The sequence below is a fragment of the Lissotriton vulgaris genome, chromosome 7, assembly GCF_964263255.1.
Source record: "Lissotriton vulgaris chromosome 7, aLisVul1.2, whole genome shotgun sequence".
Taxonomy (NCBI): domain Eukaryota; kingdom Metazoa; phylum Chordata; class Amphibia; order Caudata; family Salamandridae; genus Lissotriton; species Lissotriton vulgaris.
Window position 1 is genome coordinate 1,039,886,477 of NC_141695.1, and position 20,643 is coordinate 1,039,907,119.

At 44.7% G+C, this 20,643-nt stretch overlaps 1 protein-coding gene across 1 annotated transcript in view; it reads left to right on the forward strand.

Moving 5' to 3' along the window:
• The window catches only part of PHYKPL (5-phosphohydroxy-L-lysine phospho-lyase), a 508,199-nt gene that overhangs the window by 436,735 nt on the left and 50,821 nt on the right, over positions 1-20,643 (forward strand). The window contains exon 12 of the mRNA XM_086931482.1: positions 13,238-13,319. Within this exon, the coding sequence (XP_086787608.1) occupies positions 13,238-13,284 (47 nt within the window). The 3' untranslated portion in view covers positions 13,285-13,319. The remainder of the gene's footprint in view (positions 1-13,237; positions 13,320-20,643) is intronic.

Consider the following 20,643-nt stretch of genomic DNA (forward strand, 5'->3'; position numbering starts at 1 on the left):
TCATGTTTCAGGGTCATTATTACATGGATAGGTGTATGCCGATGGGGTGCTCTATATCTTGTGCCTATTTCGAGAAATTCAGTAGTTTTCTACAATGGGTCTTCACAAAGAGGACGGGTTTCCAACATGTAATGCATTACCTTGATGACTTTCTGTTCCTTGGGGCAGCCGGGGATCTCGAATGTGGCCAGGCCTTGGCCGAATTTTGTGTATTAATGAAGCAGTTTGGTGTGCCATTGGCACCGGGTAAGACGGTGGGTCCTGCGACTTGCCTCGAGTTTCTGGGGATCGAGTTAGACTCCAGTGAGGGTTGTTTTCGTTTACCAGCTGACAAAGTGGGGAAGTTCAGGGCAGCCCTGCAAATGTGTATAAATGGATCTAAAGTTACGCTGCATCAATTACAGCAGTTGGTGGGACAGTTGAATTTTGCCCTAAGGGTTATACCGATGGCCCGCCCCTTTTCCCGTTCAATTGCCCAAGCTATGGTCGGCCTAAAGGAGGGTCATCATCGCACGAGACTATCGGCTGAGGTCCGCCAGGACATGCGCATTTGGTTAGCATTCCTGGCGGATTTTAATGGTCGAGTCGTCTGGAACAAACCGGCCGTGTCCTCTGAAGAGCTGGGGCTATGGACAGATTCGGCAGGTAGCATAGGTTTTGGTGCCATCTTCGGCACAAAATGGTCGGCACAAAGATGGCCGGCATGGTGGCATGACAATGGACTGACAAGTAATATTGCTTTCTTGGAACTTTTCCCCATTTTGGTGGCCCTAAGAACCTGGCCCGAAGGGTTCAAAGATCACTCTGTGGTATTTTGGTCTGACAATATGACCGTGGTCGAGTGCATCAATAGCCAGGCAGCACGATGTAAACTGATTTTAAGACTGCTCAAAGAAATTGTTTTACTGTGTATGCAACTGAATGTGCTATTCAGAGCTAAACATGTCCCGGGGGTAATGAATCAGGCAGCTGATGCACTGTCTCGTTTTCATATGCAGGCTTTCTCGGGTTTCCTTCCCACAGCGGACCCAGAGCCGGCACCCTTTCCCGAAGCTCTCTGGTCTCTCGGTGCCCCGAACTTCGTCACCTCGTGGGAGAGAGCCTAGCACCAAGGACAAGGAAGGCATATGAAGGGGCGTTTCGGTCCTATTTAGCCTTTTTGGGGACTGATGGAGAGGGGCTTTGGGGCCACGAGGAATGGGTAGTGAATTTTCTGATGTCCTTACGTAGGGCTGGGAAATCGGTGGCTACGGCCCAGAGGCATCGTGCTGCCATTTCCTTTGTTGCCAGGGCTCATGGTATCCAGGACCCGACTGCGTCTTTCGTTGTACAGAAAGCGCTGCGTGGGTGGCAACGCCTTGAGGGTCGCAGAGTAGATGAGAGGCGCCCGATAGGTTTGGATAGGTTGGCCCAGTTGTTGGCCACACTCCCTGCCACATGTTCATCTCAGTTTGAGACGGTGTTGTTCCGAGCCGCTTTTACGCTGGCATTTCATGGAGCGATGCGGGTAAGCGAACTGGTGGCGAGGAACAAACGGGATGTGACAGGGGTTTTGTGCCAGGAACACGTTCAGATCAGAGGAGAGACAATGACTGTCTCCTTTGTCAGGTCCAAGACCGATCAAGATGGGATGGGTGACTGCATAATCATACGCAGGATTCCCGGGTCCTCCATGTGTCCAGTAAAGTGTTTAGAAAACTACCTAGCACGAAGGGTGGCATCATGGGGGGGGACCTTGTTGAGACACGCGGACGCCACCCCACTGACGAAATTTCAGTTTCAGCGGGTGCTTGCGATGTCAATTGCCGCTGCGGGCTTGAACCCGGGCGAGTTTGGGACCCACTCCTTTCGGATAGGGGCTGCTACGGAAGCTACAGCTAGGGGTCTTACTGTTGAACAAGTGAAACGAGTGGGGCGTTGGTCCTCCAAGTGTTATAAGAGGTATGTGCGGTTGCACATGTTGTGAAGCTGTAAATGATGTACTCACGCTTCTTGTCTTTGTTTGGTTTTCAGTTGCGCAAGCCTACGAGGCGGGGCGGACTATGCAGTCGACCCAACACCGGGCCAGCGGTCAGACATCACCGGCTGTGAAGAAGGAGGTGTGGGTCGTGGGCCACTCATACGTGAGGCGTGCCGCGGACGTATTCAAAGCAGGTGACATGATTCACGTAGCTGGGGAATACGGGTACAGGGTGTCCTTCTACGGAAGAGGCGGGCTCTGTATTGACCAGTTTCAAGCATTTTTCGAGGGTTTGTTAGGGCGGACGAGGTCACCGCCGTCTATAATCATAGTGCATCTAGGGGGCAACGATTTGGTCACCACCGGTAGACGACTTCTCCTGGAGGCAATGCTTTCCACTGTAAGTTGGTTGGCGAGGAGAGTTCCGGGGTGCACAATTGCGTGGTCCCATATGATCCCACGTAAGGTGTGGCGAGGGGCTATTTCTGTTCCTGCTTTGAATCACTCTGTGAGAAAGCTTAATAACAAAGTGAGTAGGTTGTTCCGTTCCAGGACATTGCATTCTATTTCGCATGGCTGTATTAATGATGACAGTATGTATTTGGGGGATGGTGTGCATTTGTCTCGGGTGGGGAATGAGTTACTCATAGGAGACCTCTTAGCATGGTTAAAAACGTTAAAACATGACCTTTAGGTAGGAGCTTTGTGGGGGGTCCGGATAGCCGGTCAACTATCCGGCCTGTGGCGGTAAGGTCATGATCGGTGAGCACTAATTGGAAGATCCCTATGAGTGGGCGTCACCCAACACGGATGGGAGCGCTCGGGAGAGGTGGCCATTGGCCCCTCAACGGGGAGGCGGTCCCTTCTAAGGATGGGTCGCCGAAAGAAAAAGGAAAGGCGGTCAAGGCCCCTTCCTGTGTAGGAGGGGTTACAGCCCCCTCCTGGGGAATTTCCCGGGGCCAGTGACGTCTGCGACGGCAGATGTGGTAAGTTGTGCGGGGTTTGGGGGGGGGGTCTACGCTACCTTCTAGATACCTCACACGAGTCCTCGAACGACCTTTAAGTGGCGTCGAGTTTTATTGGTGCCCCCGTCAAGTCAAAGGGAAATTGGTAGTTGCACTTGAGGTACGCCTCAGTGCTGTCGCCCCTCACAAGTGGGGGGGGTATTTCTGGTTAGGGATCTTGACACCGGTTACGACCTTGCCGTTGGCCCTTAAACGTTAGGATGTACAATTTCATAATTTCAAGTAAATGTGTGTAGGATGTTAGTTCGGCTAGGAGAACCTCTGTATTAGAGAATCTGTTAAAGTTAGCCAAACATCGCAATGTGGTAATGAAATTGTACATAATATAAAATGTTGATTTAATGTTTTAATTTTGTTTTAATAAATACGGCCGGGAGGGTTACTCCCTCCCTCTTCCAAAAACTTCAAGAACTGTTTCCTGTTTCCCTCCTTTGGGGATTGTGTTGAGAGGGGGTGGCGGGTATCTCAGCCATATGGAAAGGGGCGACCACTCGGTCCCCCCGCACGTATGGCAGAGTACCACGATCCCCCCGGGAAGCCATCTTGGGCGGGAGGCGTGTCTCGGCTGGTATGCCCGAAGCGGCGTAGCCGGGGCGCGCTTTTTCCCGCCCTAGAGTGGGCTGGCCTAGACACTGACGCGGCTGGCCACGCCCTCGGGGCAGGCAGGGGCGGGTTTTACGCCCGCCCTGAAGATGGATAAAAGGGGACGCAAGACCAGAAGGCATCCTCTTGTTCCTGTGCTCTGAAGCTGCACCTCCTCGCTGCACGTGAGCTCGAGACGGAACGAAGAGCCAATTTTGACCCACCCACCAGCCCCTGAAGACAGCCAGTTGTTTTGAATAAAAGTTGATGGATAACTCTAATTTCGTTTACAGGTTTTGGTATTATCGTGTTGATTTTGAGTGTGTAATAAAGAATGGTCTATGTCATTTATGTTTTATGATTAAAGAATTCGGCTTTAGTGTTCATTTATAAGCATGCTTTTATTACGGTCGTAGTAGCCAATGTATTTTTTAGTTTAATAGGTTAGTTAGCATTGTCGTATTTATTTTTGGTCGGGCGGTAAGGTCATGATCGGTGAGCACTAATTGGAAGATCCCTATGAGTGGGCGTCACCCAACACGGATGGGAGCGCTCGGGAGAGGTGGCCATTGGCCCCTCAACGGGGAGGCGGTCCCTTCTAAGGATGGGTCGCCGAAAGAAAAAGGAAAGGCGGTCAAGGCCCCTTCCTGTGTAGGAGGGGTTACAGCCCCCTCCTGGGGAATTTCCCGGGGCCAGTGACGTCTGCGACGGCAGATGTGGTAAGTTGTGCGGGGTTTGGGGGGGGGTCTACGCTACCTTCTAGATACCTCACACGAGTCCTCGAACGACCTTTAAGTGGCGTCGAGTTTTATTGGTGCCCCCGTCAAGTCAAAGGGAAATTGGTAGTTGCACTTGAGGTACGCCTCAGTGCTGTCGCCCCTCACAAGTGGGGGGGGTATTTCTGGTTAGGGATCTTGACACCGGTTACGACCTTGCCGTTGGCCCTTAAACGTTAGGATGTACAATTTCATAATTTCAAGTAAATGTGTGTAGGATGTTAGTTCGGCTAGGAGAACCTCTGTATTAGAGAATCTGTTAAAGTTAGCCAAACATCGCAATGTGGTAATGAAATTGTACATAATATAAAATGTTGATTTAATGTTTTAATTTTGTTTTAATAAATACGGCCGGGAGGGTTACTCCCTCCCTCTTCCAAAAACTTCAAGAACTGTTTCCTGTTTCCCTCCTTTGGGGATTGTGTTGAGAGGGGGTGGCGGGTATCTCAGCCATACTGGCTTAGCAGCTCCAAAACAGACCAAAGAGCACAGGGTAGGAGGATAGTATAGCATGCAGTAGAGTCACCAGAGCAATGTCTGGTGGCATCGGGCAAGCATTGGGCATCATGTTGTGGATATGACACCTGCATGGTGTTTAGACACAGATTTGGGAAGTATGCTACAGCATGTCAGCAGCTGCTATCTATGCTTTGGTAAGCTCTAGATATATTGGGCTTGCCTTTCGCAGAATATTGTACTCACTCTTTCCGCATCATTGCAGCGTCAAAGGCAGGCAATCATGGATGGGCACAAAGACATCATGCATTTTGGGTGCTGGTCCTCTGATTGCTATCGGACTTTTTTTAGGGTACTGGGCGATGAGGGAAAGGCAGGGGCCAGGCTTTTTGAGATCCTTACTGCTATTTTGTTTGTTTTCAGGCTTGGTGGCTGGTCCGGCAGCAGAGGTCGTAGCAACTTGAGTGGTGAACCACTCTTCCATCAAATATGAGGAGTTACAAGCCCATCAGAGGGGTTTTGGCTCCAACTTAGGTTTTTACCAATTACTTGGAAGGGGAAAGAGGGCATGTGTTGAGGGAACTTGTTGTAGTATCTGAACAGTATGATTGGGGGAGGAAGTTGCCCGGATGTGTTGATTATTCACCTGGGTGAAAATTATCTATTGAAGGAGGAAGGCGTTGTTTTGATGAGGGCACTGTAATAGGACGTGTTGCAAATTAAGGCAAATTGGGCCGGATGTTTTATCTTTTGGACAGAATTCGTCCTATGTTGGACCTGGAGGGAGCGAGCAAGCCTGCACTTATTAATGAAAACGTCCCTGTTTTGCAGGGAGGTTAGTTTTGTGTGTATTTGCCATTCGGACATTAAGTTTGGGGCCAAGGTATTTTTCCAGGATGACGGAGACCATTTGTCTCACACAGCGATGGATTTATACTTGTTGGAACTGAGTAAGGCTTTGCCCAGTTCTATGACTATCAGGAGGTAATGGGCAGGGGAGGAGGGGCAGAAAAAAGTTAGCAGAAACACATTTCCTGGGTGATGGTGACCCGCAAAGTTTTGCAGGAGTTGTCAGAAATTTGGTTGGCTTTGCCAGTTGGTGAACCATGTGTACATAGGGAAGTTAGGCAGGTAGTTCAAAGTTTATTGTAGGACATTTGGTTGCTTACGGGTCCATGCATGCAGTCATAGGCTGTAGTGGAAATATAATGTTGAAAATATTGAAATGCACTACAATTAAATGAGATAGATGTGTGATGGGCATGGGGGAGCCGTGCCGGTGGGGACATTTGTTAGTTCCATTTTATGTAGAGTTAGGTTGTAGTTTTGTAAAGCAGTTGCCAAGTGTTTGTGATGGGCACCTGTTTCAATAAAGCAGGCTTTTTCACACAACAAAGTGGTCTGTGATATGTGCTGCGCCCCTTTCCCCCAAGGTATTGTTATCATTTAATTTAACAATTGTTTCACTTTGTTCTTCTTATGTTGAAGCTGCGCCCACGGTTCCGTTTGCAAAACCTTCCTCTGCAATCTTTTTAAGGGGCCGAAAGCAGAAACAAGCGATGAAACAAAAGGCTCAGACTGGCTATACAAATGGGTTTGATGTAATTTCTGTTGGGCAAATACCTAAAATATTGAAACGTAAGCTATGAAGGGGAGGAAGTCTCCAAACTAGTGTACCGAGTAAAATTCATAGTTTTTTTTTACGAGTAAAATTTATAGGAGGTACTTACGGCTCTGGTGTTATGAGGTTCTACATTGTGTATAATTACATCATGTGGCTAGAAAAATGTTAAGCTACAAGTGCAGCCTCACTGTGAAATAAGTATATTCGCAATTAACACAGTATTTAAAATTGGGTGCGATTGCAGTGAGCCGGGTGCGCCACCCTGCTCTGATAGTTTATTTTAAAGGGAGGCAGGAAGCTAGGGAAGTATAAAGGGCTGGCGGGCAGTCAGGCATTCACCGTGACGGTGAATTGACGCGCCTGCTCCACTGGGTTCTGAGAACGTAAGGTTAGTCTCATTCGGCTTGCTGGCAGTGGAGGACTCTTGGAGAGCTGCCAGGCAGCCAGGATATACGCTTGAAGGATATCCTGAAGATATATTTGTCGCTTGGACTGAAGTGGAGATTGCCTGAGGATAATGGCAACAGCCCAGACTTCCATGAATCGATGTTCTGTGTATCTTAGGTCTAACATGCGAGCAAAGGTTTTACGTGTTACCTGCGATTCAATAAGAAACTGTATCTTTATATTTTTGAAAATCAGTAGCTTTTCTTAGAAAATCTTTTTTCAACTAGTTTCTATAAACTGGGAAATAATATTGTTGGTAATTTTCCTTCTTAACAGAGTCTTCTATCAACAAAAGATGCGTTTGTGGGAACCTATTCTGTTATCCCCCAAAGTGTTATCAGTTTGAGGGTGTCCCTTCCGAATACCGATTCGCAGTGAAATGTCCGAATGTTTTGTGACTGAAATGATTCTCATGTTACTGCCCACTCAAGGTTGGTGGTAACTTACTCGCACTCTGGAAGGGTTTCCTGGGCCAAGTCCCCATTCAGAATGGTTGGCGAAATGTTGTTTAAGAACAGGCAGTGGTCCAAGGGACTATTGCCTACTCTTGAAAAACGAAACTTTACAGTTTCATTGTCTTATTTTTAAAGGTTTAAATAAAAAGAATGTTTTATTTAAAAGCAATTACAGACATGGTGGTCTACGGACTCCAGCAGGTCGTCATCCCTCTGGCTGCGAATCCCAGTGGGTCACAAACTGCGACCTACCTCAATAATTCATGAGAGGTGTCTATTTGCGAACGACTATGAATCGCTAATGAAACTCAAAAGAGTGTCATACATTAAGAATAAAGATTTCCTAATTGCGATTCGCAAAAATCTCAATTAGGAAATCTCTATTCCTATTTTTGTACTTCAGGCACTTAGATCCTGTGGTGAGTGGTATGTTTTACACAACCTTCAGTTTTCTGTTGCTGATACACACCAGCGGAATATCCTTAACCTGGTGGTATTCACAGTATATTAAGTTTCCGTTGTGCAGGGTTATGGCATTCATGCAGTGTTGCCATGGTCAGCGCACCTGTGCCCTCGTTTTTAAACTCCAATGTACTGAACTTTTCTCAGCTATTACCCACATCTTTGCATCATTGTCCGTCTTGCTTTGCTTTCTCTTTACCTCCTTTCTATCTTTTTACCTCCTTCCTTTTGCCTACTGTTGCTTATTGAGCTCTCAGTTTGTTTAGTCTTTGCCCTTCTCCTCATTTGTCTAACTTTAGCCTTTCCTACTGCAGTCTATTTTTCTCCCTTGTAGTCTTGACTAGTTCACTAATCCATTTTGGGTTGAACCTGTTGCTTTCCCATGGTATACATTTGAATGTTTCCCCTTTGGTTAGGGCGCAGACGAACTAGTAAACTATATCATGTAACTTCAGCTGCATGTAAGTAACCATTCATGAGTTGGAAACCATGGACTCATGCTTTTCTATCACAATTTTAGGTTTGGTCTAAGGACAGTGTTAGTTGTAGTGCCAGCCTCATTAAAGCAAAATAATTCATGAACAAAAAAATATTTCTGTACACATACATTGAGTGGCTCTGGGTCAGCCCTCTATTAATATGTGCATCTGTTGTACCCATTTTAGAGTTCAACCAACACAGCATACATCATATGCATCCATTGGCTCTCATAGATGTGCGAAGGACTGCATTTTCCTGATTACATGTGCACATCCTTCTTAACCGCATCCGCGCTCAGAGAATTCTGCTCGCATGCTCAGATTTTCAAAATCCCATGCTTCATGACGAGCTGGGCTCGGCATCAGCGTGCGAGGAGGCTACGCCATGACGAGCCCAGCTCGTCATGAGCGTGGAAGGGGTTAAAAGAAGTGCATTTTAGTGCCAGGGGATATGGGCCAGCACCTTAATTTGCCAATGTGTTTTTCCTTCCAATCTTTATCATATTTTTAAAAGTTTTTAGTGCTTGTGTGTTTAAAATATGTCTTCAGGTTACACTAATTCAAAGCCAACAGTATCTCTTCATTGTGCAAATAAGATTTGTATTTACTTGTGGTGTGTGTTAAAACTAAAAAGGGGTTTGACTCCTGTTCAAAGTGCACATGCCTGCTAAGAACCACACGTACTGTTCTGTTACAATTATATACTTTGATTATTTTTTACTTTATGTTTATTTTTATTGCAAGAATATTGCTGGTCTGTTTAGGTGGGACATATTTTCTTTTTTTCTTGATATTTTTGTGGCCTATTTCCGCGAAACAAAAGTAAAAAAGCAATAATCGTACCAGCTCACCAGGCAAGACCCTATTGATTTTGCAAGTACTTGCTTTGTTTTCTCGCTTCTGGTTTTCAGCTGTCTGTTTTCCTAAAGACACTACAACTCCATGCATACTCCATGTTACCCCACTTTACACCACTCCACTCTACTGTACTCTACTTCACACTGCGTAACTGCACTCTTCTCATCAGCACTCCACTCATCACCATTCCACTCTAAGCTTCTCCAGTCTACACCACTCTACTCAATGCCATTACACTCTACCTCACACTACTCTACTATGCACCACTGCATTCTTCTCTACTGCACTCTACACCAATCTGTTCCACTCCACTCTATACCCCCTACTCTGCAACACAGTGCAATGTACTCTGTACCACTCCAATGTACGCCAGTGCACTCTATGCCAATCCCCTCTAAGCCTCTCTTATCTACTTGCAGGTTAGTGTTTATTTAATTTTTATTTTAATTTGTTTATGTCCACCTGCCCGTCCCTACACCCTGTTAAGTTGCAGCCACCACTCCTCTGCACCACTATACTCCGTGTAACTGCACTCTACACCACTTTACTCAAAACCATTGCACTCTACGCCAATCTACTCTGCACAACTGTACTTTACGCCACTTCACTCTAGGCCACTCTCCTCTACTCCACTCTACTGTGATGCTGTACTCCACTCTGTGCCATTCTACAACACTACTCCACTCTAAGACTCTCTACACAACTCCCTCCTTGCCACTTTACTCCACTCTGTTCTATGACACACTACTCCACTCAGAACCATCCACACCACTCAACTCTGTTATACACCACTTCACGACATTCTATGCTACTCAACTCTACTGTACCCCACTCGACGCCACGCCGTAACACTCAACTTTATGACACTCCACGACACTCACCATTACTCCACTAACTTTTAGCCATGCTGAACAGCAGCCACTTTAATGTGATCCTGCGATCTGGGACTAATAATTTCCTACAGATAAGACCCATTTCAATACCTGACAAGTCCCTTAACGCTGGGTTAGTGATGTCTAAACAGTTACCAAACTTACCAAATACCAAATTGTATCTTCATTTATATTATACCAATCATCGCAATGCAATCTTTATATAGTTGACAGGGTTTGGCAAACTAATACTTGTTTCTAAAATACTCATTAAACTAGAATGAACACCTCCGACAGACTCATTTATGTATTTATAATGTTTATCTTAATACCGAGAAATAAATGCTCATCAGTACCAAAATACAGTACAAATCATAGATTATCACAGAGGCACAATATCAGAGAAATAATGACATTTGCAATGATTATGCAAAATTCGTTTTCTGGCTATACTAACCCAATTGAAATAGGAAAACTACTCTCTGGCCATGAGAGCAGTAAGGCCCCTCTAGAAGATTTGAATAGGCAAAGACTTAGGGCCCGATGTAGGTAATCCCAGATTACCGATTCTTAAATACCGAATCATACTGATTTGGTATTTAAGAACTGGCAATCGGGATGTGGGTATTATTACCGAATTCAATACCGAATCGGTAAGTTTCAGTATTTACCAATTCGGTAATTACCGAATCGGTATTTGCCATTGATTCCTATGGGCCTTAAAGCCCATAGGAATCAATGGCAAATACTGATTCGGTATTTTACCGAATTGGTAAAATACCGAATTGCCAAGGGGGACAGGGTGTCACTTTGACACCCTGTTGCACCCCTGTTTCTGGCTTGTGTGCCATGTGACACACATACATACCCTTAGGGCATTTATGTGTGCCACATGGCACAGGTGTACATTCACAGATGTGCATGTACACAGAAATTCTTAATTTACCACCCAATAGTATTGGGTGGTAAATTAAGAATTCCTAAGGGCCTGTGGCACTGCAAACTGTGCCACCTACATATGGATTTACAGAATCGGTATATTTACTGATTCGGAAAAATACCGAATCGGTAAATATACCGATTCTGTAAATTCCGACCACCTACATGGCAAAACCCAAATACCGGTCGGTAACGTCCGAAATCGGCCGTTACCGACCGGTATTGGGTGACCTACATCGGGCCCTAAGTCAGGAATCAGAAAACAGGAACAGCCAGCTCAAGAATAGGAGAAGGCAAACAAGGCTTCTCCTCGCGCAGGTAGGAAAACAAGCCACTGACTAACCTAACCCCTCCCACCAGAAACCTCAATTATACCCTAAAAGTCAGATGTCATCCCACATTTGTGTCAGTACATAAGATTTCTCTACACATGATTGGTTAAGGAAGGGGTTGTACTGTCACACCATCCTCATCATGTTCATTTCACTCAATGTCTTAATATTCATTTAGCGGTACAAAAGGGAGTGGTGATGGACGGAGCATCTGAACCAATCAAACACTCACACCCAGTCAAACAGATCTGGGTTTAATCCATCACCGTTCTTTAGCCCACTCTGCCACCCCAGTTCAGACATGGCCATATGCAAATCAGTCTGACCCTGTGCCTCATGGGAACAGTCCAACCCGAACTGCCAAGCCATGCCTTCCCTGGACCGGATTCAAGCTTCCCAGGACCGGTTTCTGGCATTACAGCTGTCTTCAGCCAAGCTTGCTTGAATCCAGTGGCAAAGTGAGCAAGGGACTCACGTCTGAGCATACCCTGCCACACTTATGGCGAACAAAGCGGTACAAAAGGGGGTGGTGATGGACAGGGCATCTGAACCAATCAAACACTCACACCCAGTCAAAAGATCTGGGTTTAATCCATCACCGTTCTTTAGCCCACTAAGAACGGTGATGGATTAAACCCAGATCTGTTGACTGGGTGTGAGTGTTTGATTGATTCAGATGCTCCGTCCATCCCCACCCCCTTTTGTACTGCTTTATTATTCATTTATTCATGTTATCTACTTCCACCCTAAGAAATACAAATTCAAGCCACTGTCATAGTATTTATTTCCTTCATTCCGGTCATGATGCAAATTCGGTTTCACATTTGTTCATTTGTGCCGCATTCAGAGGAAATGTTCCTTAACTCGATGAAAAAATTGTTTATTCATGCAAGCTCATGGCAAGCTCACAGGACTTTTGAAGGACACATCTCGTTCAACATTTATTTTCATTTCATTAACCCAGAAGTTTCTTGCAAAGCAGAAAACCATGCTTCTACGGAAAAAAACACAGGCATTATTAATCACTTATAATGCTTACTATTACGCACGCACCCAGTGCTGCATTTATCCATGCACAACCCGTGTTAATATTATTTTCCAAGCAAACATTAATAATGTGGTCAAAAGCAGCATTAGTCCTTTTATTTTAATTTGTCCAGAAGCATTTGCGGCCTACTCCTGTGTTTTAGTTTGCGCTTGCGCAATAGCGATTTGCCTCATGTTAAGCTCTTTTTCACATTCGTTTTTCACTGCACACTGTTAAATGTTACTGAGGGTTCAATTCGAGCAGAGTTTATTTCGCAAAAACTATGCTCCATCAGGAAACAACATTGCTAAAACATATAATAGTTCTTGCATGGACAGCACCTGTTGTTTTTGCCAGTGCTTGCTTACGCCTGGCAAAATGTGTCTGGGGCCCTGTTTCTAAACTATTTACCAGTGTTAGCACTCCACCTTTATCACCTTAGCCAAATAAACTGGCTCTTCAGAAGGAACCCCATAAAGCACTTTTTTTACAGGGTTGGCTGCGGGAGAGGAGTGGCGTCCCGCACAGTGTTTAGTAATGTTTTTCCACTCAGACTGTTTCAGGTATTTTCCGGGCCTGGCTGTGTGGTCGCTGTTTCCTCGTTGAAGGGGGGGGGGATCGGGGACCGCGTTCAGTTACGCAGGCCAGGTTAAGCAGAAGAGCAGCCCCACAACTGGAGCCCTTGATCCAGCTGACCAACCAACAATTTTCAAGGCACAGATAATTTTATGTTTGTTTGTGGGATGCAATACCTCTGAGGAAATATGCACCCTTTAAGTCGTTGTTTAATTTCCTTTCTCATGTCACTGTGTGTTAATTCTATTCCCGAAAAAATAGTGGATATTATGATAATTTACATGGCTCATGCAATGTGCTTCTCAATTGTTTGATTCAAATGTTGTCTTGCTAATAAGCCGGCTAATCAGACTACTTTATTTTCTAGAACTCGAAGAGGTTAGCAAAAGTGGTACAGCAGCGAAAGAGTACTGAGATCCAGGAACCCGCACAAGCCACACATGTTGAAGGTATGCTTTTCTTCCTTTTATATTTAGTGTGTGGGCCTTTAGAAGATACGCCGTGTAAATATTTGCATAGCACTTAGACCGGAGCTTGTCCTGGCGCTTGTTTGTGACATCAGTTGATGATCATTTAATTGAGTCGTTCACATTCGGCAGGATCCCTCCTATAGTAAATGAATACATTACAACTAGGTTCCGTCTCGTCATTCCTAACTGGATGGGCACAGCCTGAAAAGCAGAATTACCTTTGACTTTGAGGGGTTGGGAGTTACCATGGTGAGCCAACCGAGTTTTTGTAGCGTAGATCTCAAGAGCGGTAATCATCAGACAAAATATGTTTAAAAATACATTGTCTGAGTTTTTATAAAATACCAAATCCCACCTGAGTTATGCACCTGCACTTCCGGCCTCTGTTGCCTCTCTCTGCCAATAAAATATGCCTGGGTGCTCCAAAGTGCGTCCTGGAGGGCCAGATCCATGCCATATTTTCAAGATACCTACATTTATCTAAATGGTGATTTGCTAAAAATCTGGCATGGATCAGGCCCTCCAGGACCGACTTTGGAGAACCCTGAATTAGGCTAATCTTTTATTTATTTATAACGTTTTATATAGCGCTAGCTAGACCCGTGGGTATCAGAGCGCTTTACATACACAAAAGAAAAGAAACATTGCATTACATCGCCAGACATGAGGATGCATAAAGCTATAAGCAAAGACATAATACTTATGTATACAGTGAGGGTAGAAAAATGCAGGTGGTTGAAACAGTCAGATAACCACTATCCTTGAAGGTCAAAGTGAGGGGGAGTCCATTAGGTTATTGGTCGGTAAAGTATTGGTTGAGGAGAAGGAGTTTCAGGTCCTTTTTGAAGCAAGAGAAGGAGGGGTTGCATCTGAGGTCAATAGGGAGTGTGTTCCACATCCTGTGCTCGCTGCTGTCTTCTTCCATTCGAGAGAGAGCGTTTGCAGTGAAACATTGATTGAAATCGTGAATGCAAGAGAATCCTCCTCTTGTAGCACTCCAACAGATACCACTAATAGAGCTGATTATTCAGGAAACTGTCACTTGTTTAATTCCCTTTCCCCTCTTTCCCCCTCGATCACCATAAGAGCGGCAGAACCTTCTAAATGACGTTAGGCCAAACTGTGTGCTAAATGGCCACTTTGTTATACTTGGAAAAACTCTTTTGTTTTAATTGGCTCCAGGTTGTGTGCTTTTCTTCCTGTATGCTTTCAGCCTTTTTCTGGGTATATATTTGCCCATCTCCCTACAGCAGCCTTTGTTTATAGGTCTCATCTGAGACTGTGCGCTAGCCAGACATTTTGTTACCTTTAAGGGCCTTGGAAGCCCATCCACTGCTTACTATTTGTTGGCTTCATTGTCTTTCTTATTTGCTCGCTTCAGACTGCTCAATGCATGCCAGTTTCACTTGCTATTCATTTGTTTCTCCCTTTTGTGGAGCATGGACCAAGTACTTATTGCTTCTTTTTGGTTAGAGTCCTTCCGCAGCTCGTGTTGGGATTGAGGTGCTTTTTTTCCTTTCTTCTTCCCTCTTCGTCTTTGTTATTGCTCGTTCCCCAACACCTCTCCCTCGTCAGTATGTGTACAACCATCCTACTACAGCTGCCGCCCACTAACCTACCACCACCACCCTATCACTAACTTACTGCCATGCTACAGCCCTTTCACTACAGCCCCCACCCTACAATCACTATACCAACACCCTACTTTCATCACCAACAGAACACTACCCAAACCACGACCACCACCATAAAAACTATCACCGTAGCCTAACCACCACCTTCACCCTAACTACTACCACCACCCAAACCACAACAACCACCTGCAACACCCTACTACCACCACTCTACAACACTCTAACTGTCATCACCACTAACTGTCATCATCACTGTCATCACCTTAACTGCGACCATCGTCATCATCATCACCTTATCCACCACCACCCTAACTATCACAACTACCCTACCTTAACCACCACCATCGTACCCTAAAAACTACCACCCGAACACCCTAACAACACCCTAACTACTACCACCCCTCATCATCACCTTCACCACCACCACTTTAACCACCCACCCCCACTTCTACCACTCTTTTTGCCACCTCCTCCCTGCCACCACCACCATCCTACCTCCACCCCTCCCTCACCAGCCTTATCACCACCCGCAACGTCCCTACCCTAACTACCACCACCACCCTTTTACTCAACATTGCTCTCAATTCATTTTTTACAGCCATTTTCAACTCAATACTTGATTGATGTTTTCGTGGAAAGTTGTGGCCCACGTTTACATTTGTTTACTCTTGAGTAATTTGTTGTCACCTGAAACTACGCATCTAGTTATCTACTAAAGCTAAATTGTATCAAAGATTAAGAAACATTTACACGTAATCTGCAGCTGTCTATCAACCTCTCGGTTTCATCTATGGAAATCAAAATGTGAGCATGAGAAGGAACTCCAGGTAGGATATTGCTTATTGTTGTGAAACTTCAGGCGAGTGCTCGCTGCATAGCTTCACATGTGCATAAACTTCATATTTGATTGCCTTGTACATTTTAATTCCTGTGCAGTGGGAATAAGAAAAAGTGTTTGTTGCACTACATGGCATTGTTTTGATAAAGCAACCTCCAAAATCAGTTAACCCTGCCTTGGAGACTGGTTGTGTGGGCATACTTCTACCTCTTATGTTTGTTTCTCCCCTGGAGCATAGGCTCACTACTTCTACCATTTCTTTTTTTAAATTTTTTTTTTTTATTGGCATTTCAAAGACATACAATTTCTAAAGTATGAAAATACAAACAAATAGACCGTTGCACAACAACATCCATGTACAGACTGTTACATATCTGAGTTTTTAAAGGTATACATTCTACCACAAGGCAATTATACATCATTAGTTCACTTGATGCGTTTGCAAATGTGCAACTAGGAAGTTCCAGTAGTCTTTGTGTTTCGACCCTATTGGCAGCTCTTCTTCATAGGTTTTCAAGGTGTCCTTGCAGTATGTCAGGTCTGTTAACCACTGTTTGACCCTTGGGGGCTGTTTACTATCCAAACAAAGCGACACCTGGCGTTTGGCCACCAACAAGGCTATTACACAGAATTTCTTTTTAACCGCTCTTACATTTGACACACTAGACCTAGCAAGAAGGTACGTACCGAGCATTCAAGTTCAGCACCCAACATTTCCCCCAGTACTTTGGTCACTTCTGCCCAATAGTGGGCCACAGCTGCACATGATCATGCTAAATGCAAGAAATCTGCATTGTCTGCTCTACATCTTTGGCATCGGGACTCAGTTCTCAACCCGTACCTACAGAGCCTTGCCTGGGTGTATTAAGTTTGGTGCGAGTATTTGTAATGCAGCATTCGTAAATTCTCATTAGGTGTCAGCAGGCCTGTCATTGAGCATGTGGTAAACTATTCCTCCACCGTCAGTGGTACAGTGAAACAGTCATTCCATCTCCCCAGATCTTCGCACACAGTATCCGCTAATTCTTCCTGCAATGTAGTGTAAAGTTTAGACACTATGTGTTGGTACCCCGGAGTGGTGATAAGTAACTGCAGTGTATCCAGTTGTGGTGGTTCTTCGGGGTATGAGGGGTACAGCTTTTTAACCGCACCCTGCAATCGATAGTAGGTAAATCTAAACAGAGGTGTTTGATTACTGATATATGATAAATCCTCGATCTTTTTAAACATACCTTCACAATACAGATCACCCATTTTATCTATACCCACCTGGTGCAATAGTTTCATACCCACCTCTTCTTGAGTGACGGACAGTTCAGGATGGTTATGTAGCGGTAGAGATGGAGCATATAGTGGTAACTTGTTAGCTTTGCGACCTATTATTCGCCATGCTGTATTCGTAGTGTCTGTTGTGTTTATGTCCTTGCGATGTAACGGAGGTCTTTTGTGCGTTATGACGGCATCCAATTGGATTGGTACCACATCACCCTCCTCAATCGCAACATGTGTTATGAAAGGGGTCTATGATACCAGAAATGTGCATACTGTGCTTGTGCACATAAATAATAGAGTAGAAAATCTGGCACTCTAAATCCTCCTTGTGAGTACGGTAGAGTCATATTACATAATATGATTCAGGCATGTTTTCCTGCCCATATGAGTTTAAGTACCATTGAGGAGGTTCTACAAAAGACTTCTGTTGGGGGTTTAATCGGGACGTTATTAAATAAATATAGCAGTTTCGGTAAGACCACTATCTTTACGATAGCTAATCTGTATGCCAAGGACAGAGGCAGTTAGATCCCTCTCGCTATCTTGTCCTCTAGCGCATCAATTGCTCTGCCGTAGTTCGTTCGAATCACTACCTCTGGGTCACGATGGAACCAAACCCCCAAATATCTAATCAGTTCCTCCTGCCATTCTAGCGGGTAGTCCGTGGTGTGTGGGGATGTTGTATCTGTTAAGTGTATAGTAATTGACTTAGCCCAATTTATTTTCAGACCGGAATACTGTCCAAATTTGATATATTCCCTGAGAAGAGGGTTCAAATGACTATCCAGGTCTCAGACATACAACATCATGTCGTCCTCGTAAAGGGAAATATGCAGGGGTCTCTGCGGGAATTGTAATGCTGAGTAGTGGTGATTTTGTCTGATTTCGCAAGCCAGTTGCTCAAGCACTATTGCAAATAATAAGGGCGATAGCGGACATCCCTGCCTTGTTCCTCTAGTGATCGTTATAGGATCTGAGATATATTTGTTGACCTTAATACGAGCTAACGGAGCCGAGTATAGCAATTTCACCCATTGGAGGAATATCTGGGGGAAGCCCATCCTGATCAATACCGCATGCAGATACCCCCATTTTATTGAATCAAATGCTTTAGCAGCATCTAAAAGGATCGCTGCGGCTTTAGTAGATGGGCACATATAATGGGACAGTGTGAGCAGCGTTCTGCTGTTATGGGCTGTAGAGCGAGCGGAAATAAATCCAGATTGGTCTGGCAGAATTAGGCCAGTCAACAGGGGCTGAAGTCTGGCTAATAGTTTGGCTAAAATTTTAGTGTCCACATTTATCATAGACAGTGGTCTATACGAATCACAATACTCCGGGTCTTTGTTGGGTTTTAAAAGTGTGATCAACGTAGCCTCCCTCAGTGTCAACGGTAATATCTGGTTTTCATTGCATCCCCGTATAGTTCAACTAAGTGAGGTGCCAATTTATCCGCAAATGTTTTATAAAATTTGCAAGTGAAACCGTCAGGGCCCGGCGCCTTGCCGTTAGGCAATGACTTTATGACTTCTTTCACCTCTTCTACAGTGATTGGTTATGCCAAATAGTTTCTATGTGCATCAGATAACCACGCTATGGTTACATACGCCAGATATGCAAAAATGTCCTCTGTGCTTAGGGAATGCTGCGTTGTATATATGTTGCTGTACGTGGTCATAAATTCCTGAAGTATTTCCTGCGTGTCATGTTTAGGTCACCGTTCACATCCCTGATCGCCTTTACCAACTGAGGGGCATGCCCAGAACAGATTTTGTCAGCCAGCGCCTTACCTGGCCTACCACCATCCCCATAGGATCTTGCTATCTGTCTTTTCGTTACATATCTAAGTTCGTCGTCAGCATATGTTTGATATTCCGTCAGCAGAACTCTTATATCCCGACTTTGATCTAGATTACGCTCTTCAGCTTGCGAATAAAGTATTCTGGTCTACCAACCTTAGGACTCAACAATATAAAGTCCTCTTTAATCTATACTATACCCTGGCCAAGCTCTTTAAATGGGGTAAAAGGGAGAACGATAAATGCCCAAGATGCCAGGAGGGACCGGCCGACCAAATCCACATGTTCGCACAATGTAAAAATATGAAAGGAACCTGTGCAGAGATTAAGAGGTTTCTGGGACTGTTAGATATCCAGGTAAACCTTTCACCTACTCTCATGATATTTGGTATTGGTAACAATCCGGAGTTAGAATGGGATAAGGAGGCTTTCTTATTTATATGTGTAGCAGTCCTTCGGATCCTGGTGGCAGCAGGATGGAAGGATAATACTCCACCTACTTTTCAAATGAGGCTTACTAGATTTCTAGGCATCCATAATATCGGAGCCGCACTCTATAAAAACAGGGGGGGAAAGATGAGGGAATGGGGGCTCTGTGTCTGGGCTCCATTTGCTTTGTGGAGACAAACCCCTTGAAAGGTAAACATTTTTTATGTATAGGTATGAATTCTTTATCCCAAAGCCCAAGGTACCTATCTCTCCTCTTCTGCCCTCTATTTCCTCTCTTCTATCCATGTTCTATATCACCATGTTAAGCCCAACTAGCCGAGAACTGTATATTTTGTTTTTCTACGATTTGCAAGCTATATCACTATGATATCCTATGATTGAAATGTTTGTTTTTTCCTTAAGGAATTTATGGATTTAATGTATTGTACCAGGTAAAATGACAAATAAAAAATATTTTTTAATAAAAGACTCTACATCCCCCAGTAGCTTAGTAGAGCCTGTACGCCCATAGTCTAGCTCCAACGCACGTATTTTTTCTTCTAGCTAGGCTAGTTGTCTCCTTACATCCCGCAGTATGCCTGCAGCAGTACTAATACATATACCTCTAATAGTGGCCTTAAAAGCTTCCCACAAAATGCCCGGGTCTTCCGTGCTCGGCTTGTTTAACTCAAAGTAGTCTGTTGTAGCCTGAATCATTGTACCTGTGTATACTGGATCCAGCAGTGCTTTTGCGTTAAACGGCCAACTGTATGGTGGCGTATAATGTGGCATTGTGATAGTCAGCATGACTGGATTGTGATCCGATAGTGTCCTAGCTAATTGTTGCACCGAGTTCGCCCATAACATGACATCGTCAGACACTATCCAATAGTCAATACGCCACCAACTATTATTTGCCACCGAGACATGCGTGGCTTCTAGCGCCGCAGGATGTCGGAATCTCCAGATGTCAGTTAGTCGGTGTATAGCCATAATATATTTCAGTTTACCCAGAGCTCTCCTATGTGGTTCAGTTGTCGTCCCTGAGCGTTCCATGGCATTCTGCAGTGCAATGTTGAAGTCAACTCCCCAAATTATCGGAATGTCGGGTAATGCACATATTTTTCTCTCCAGAGCACTATAGAAATCAGGATTGTCAATGTTCAGTCCATATGTGTTAATTATAGCTAGTTTACTTCCTCTCAATGTGCCTGTTATTACTACATAGCGCCCAATTATATCAGAATCAGTGGTGTCTATATAGAACTGTATACCTTTTTTGACCAATATAATAACCCCCCTAGCATAAGAGGAATATGATGACATGTGTA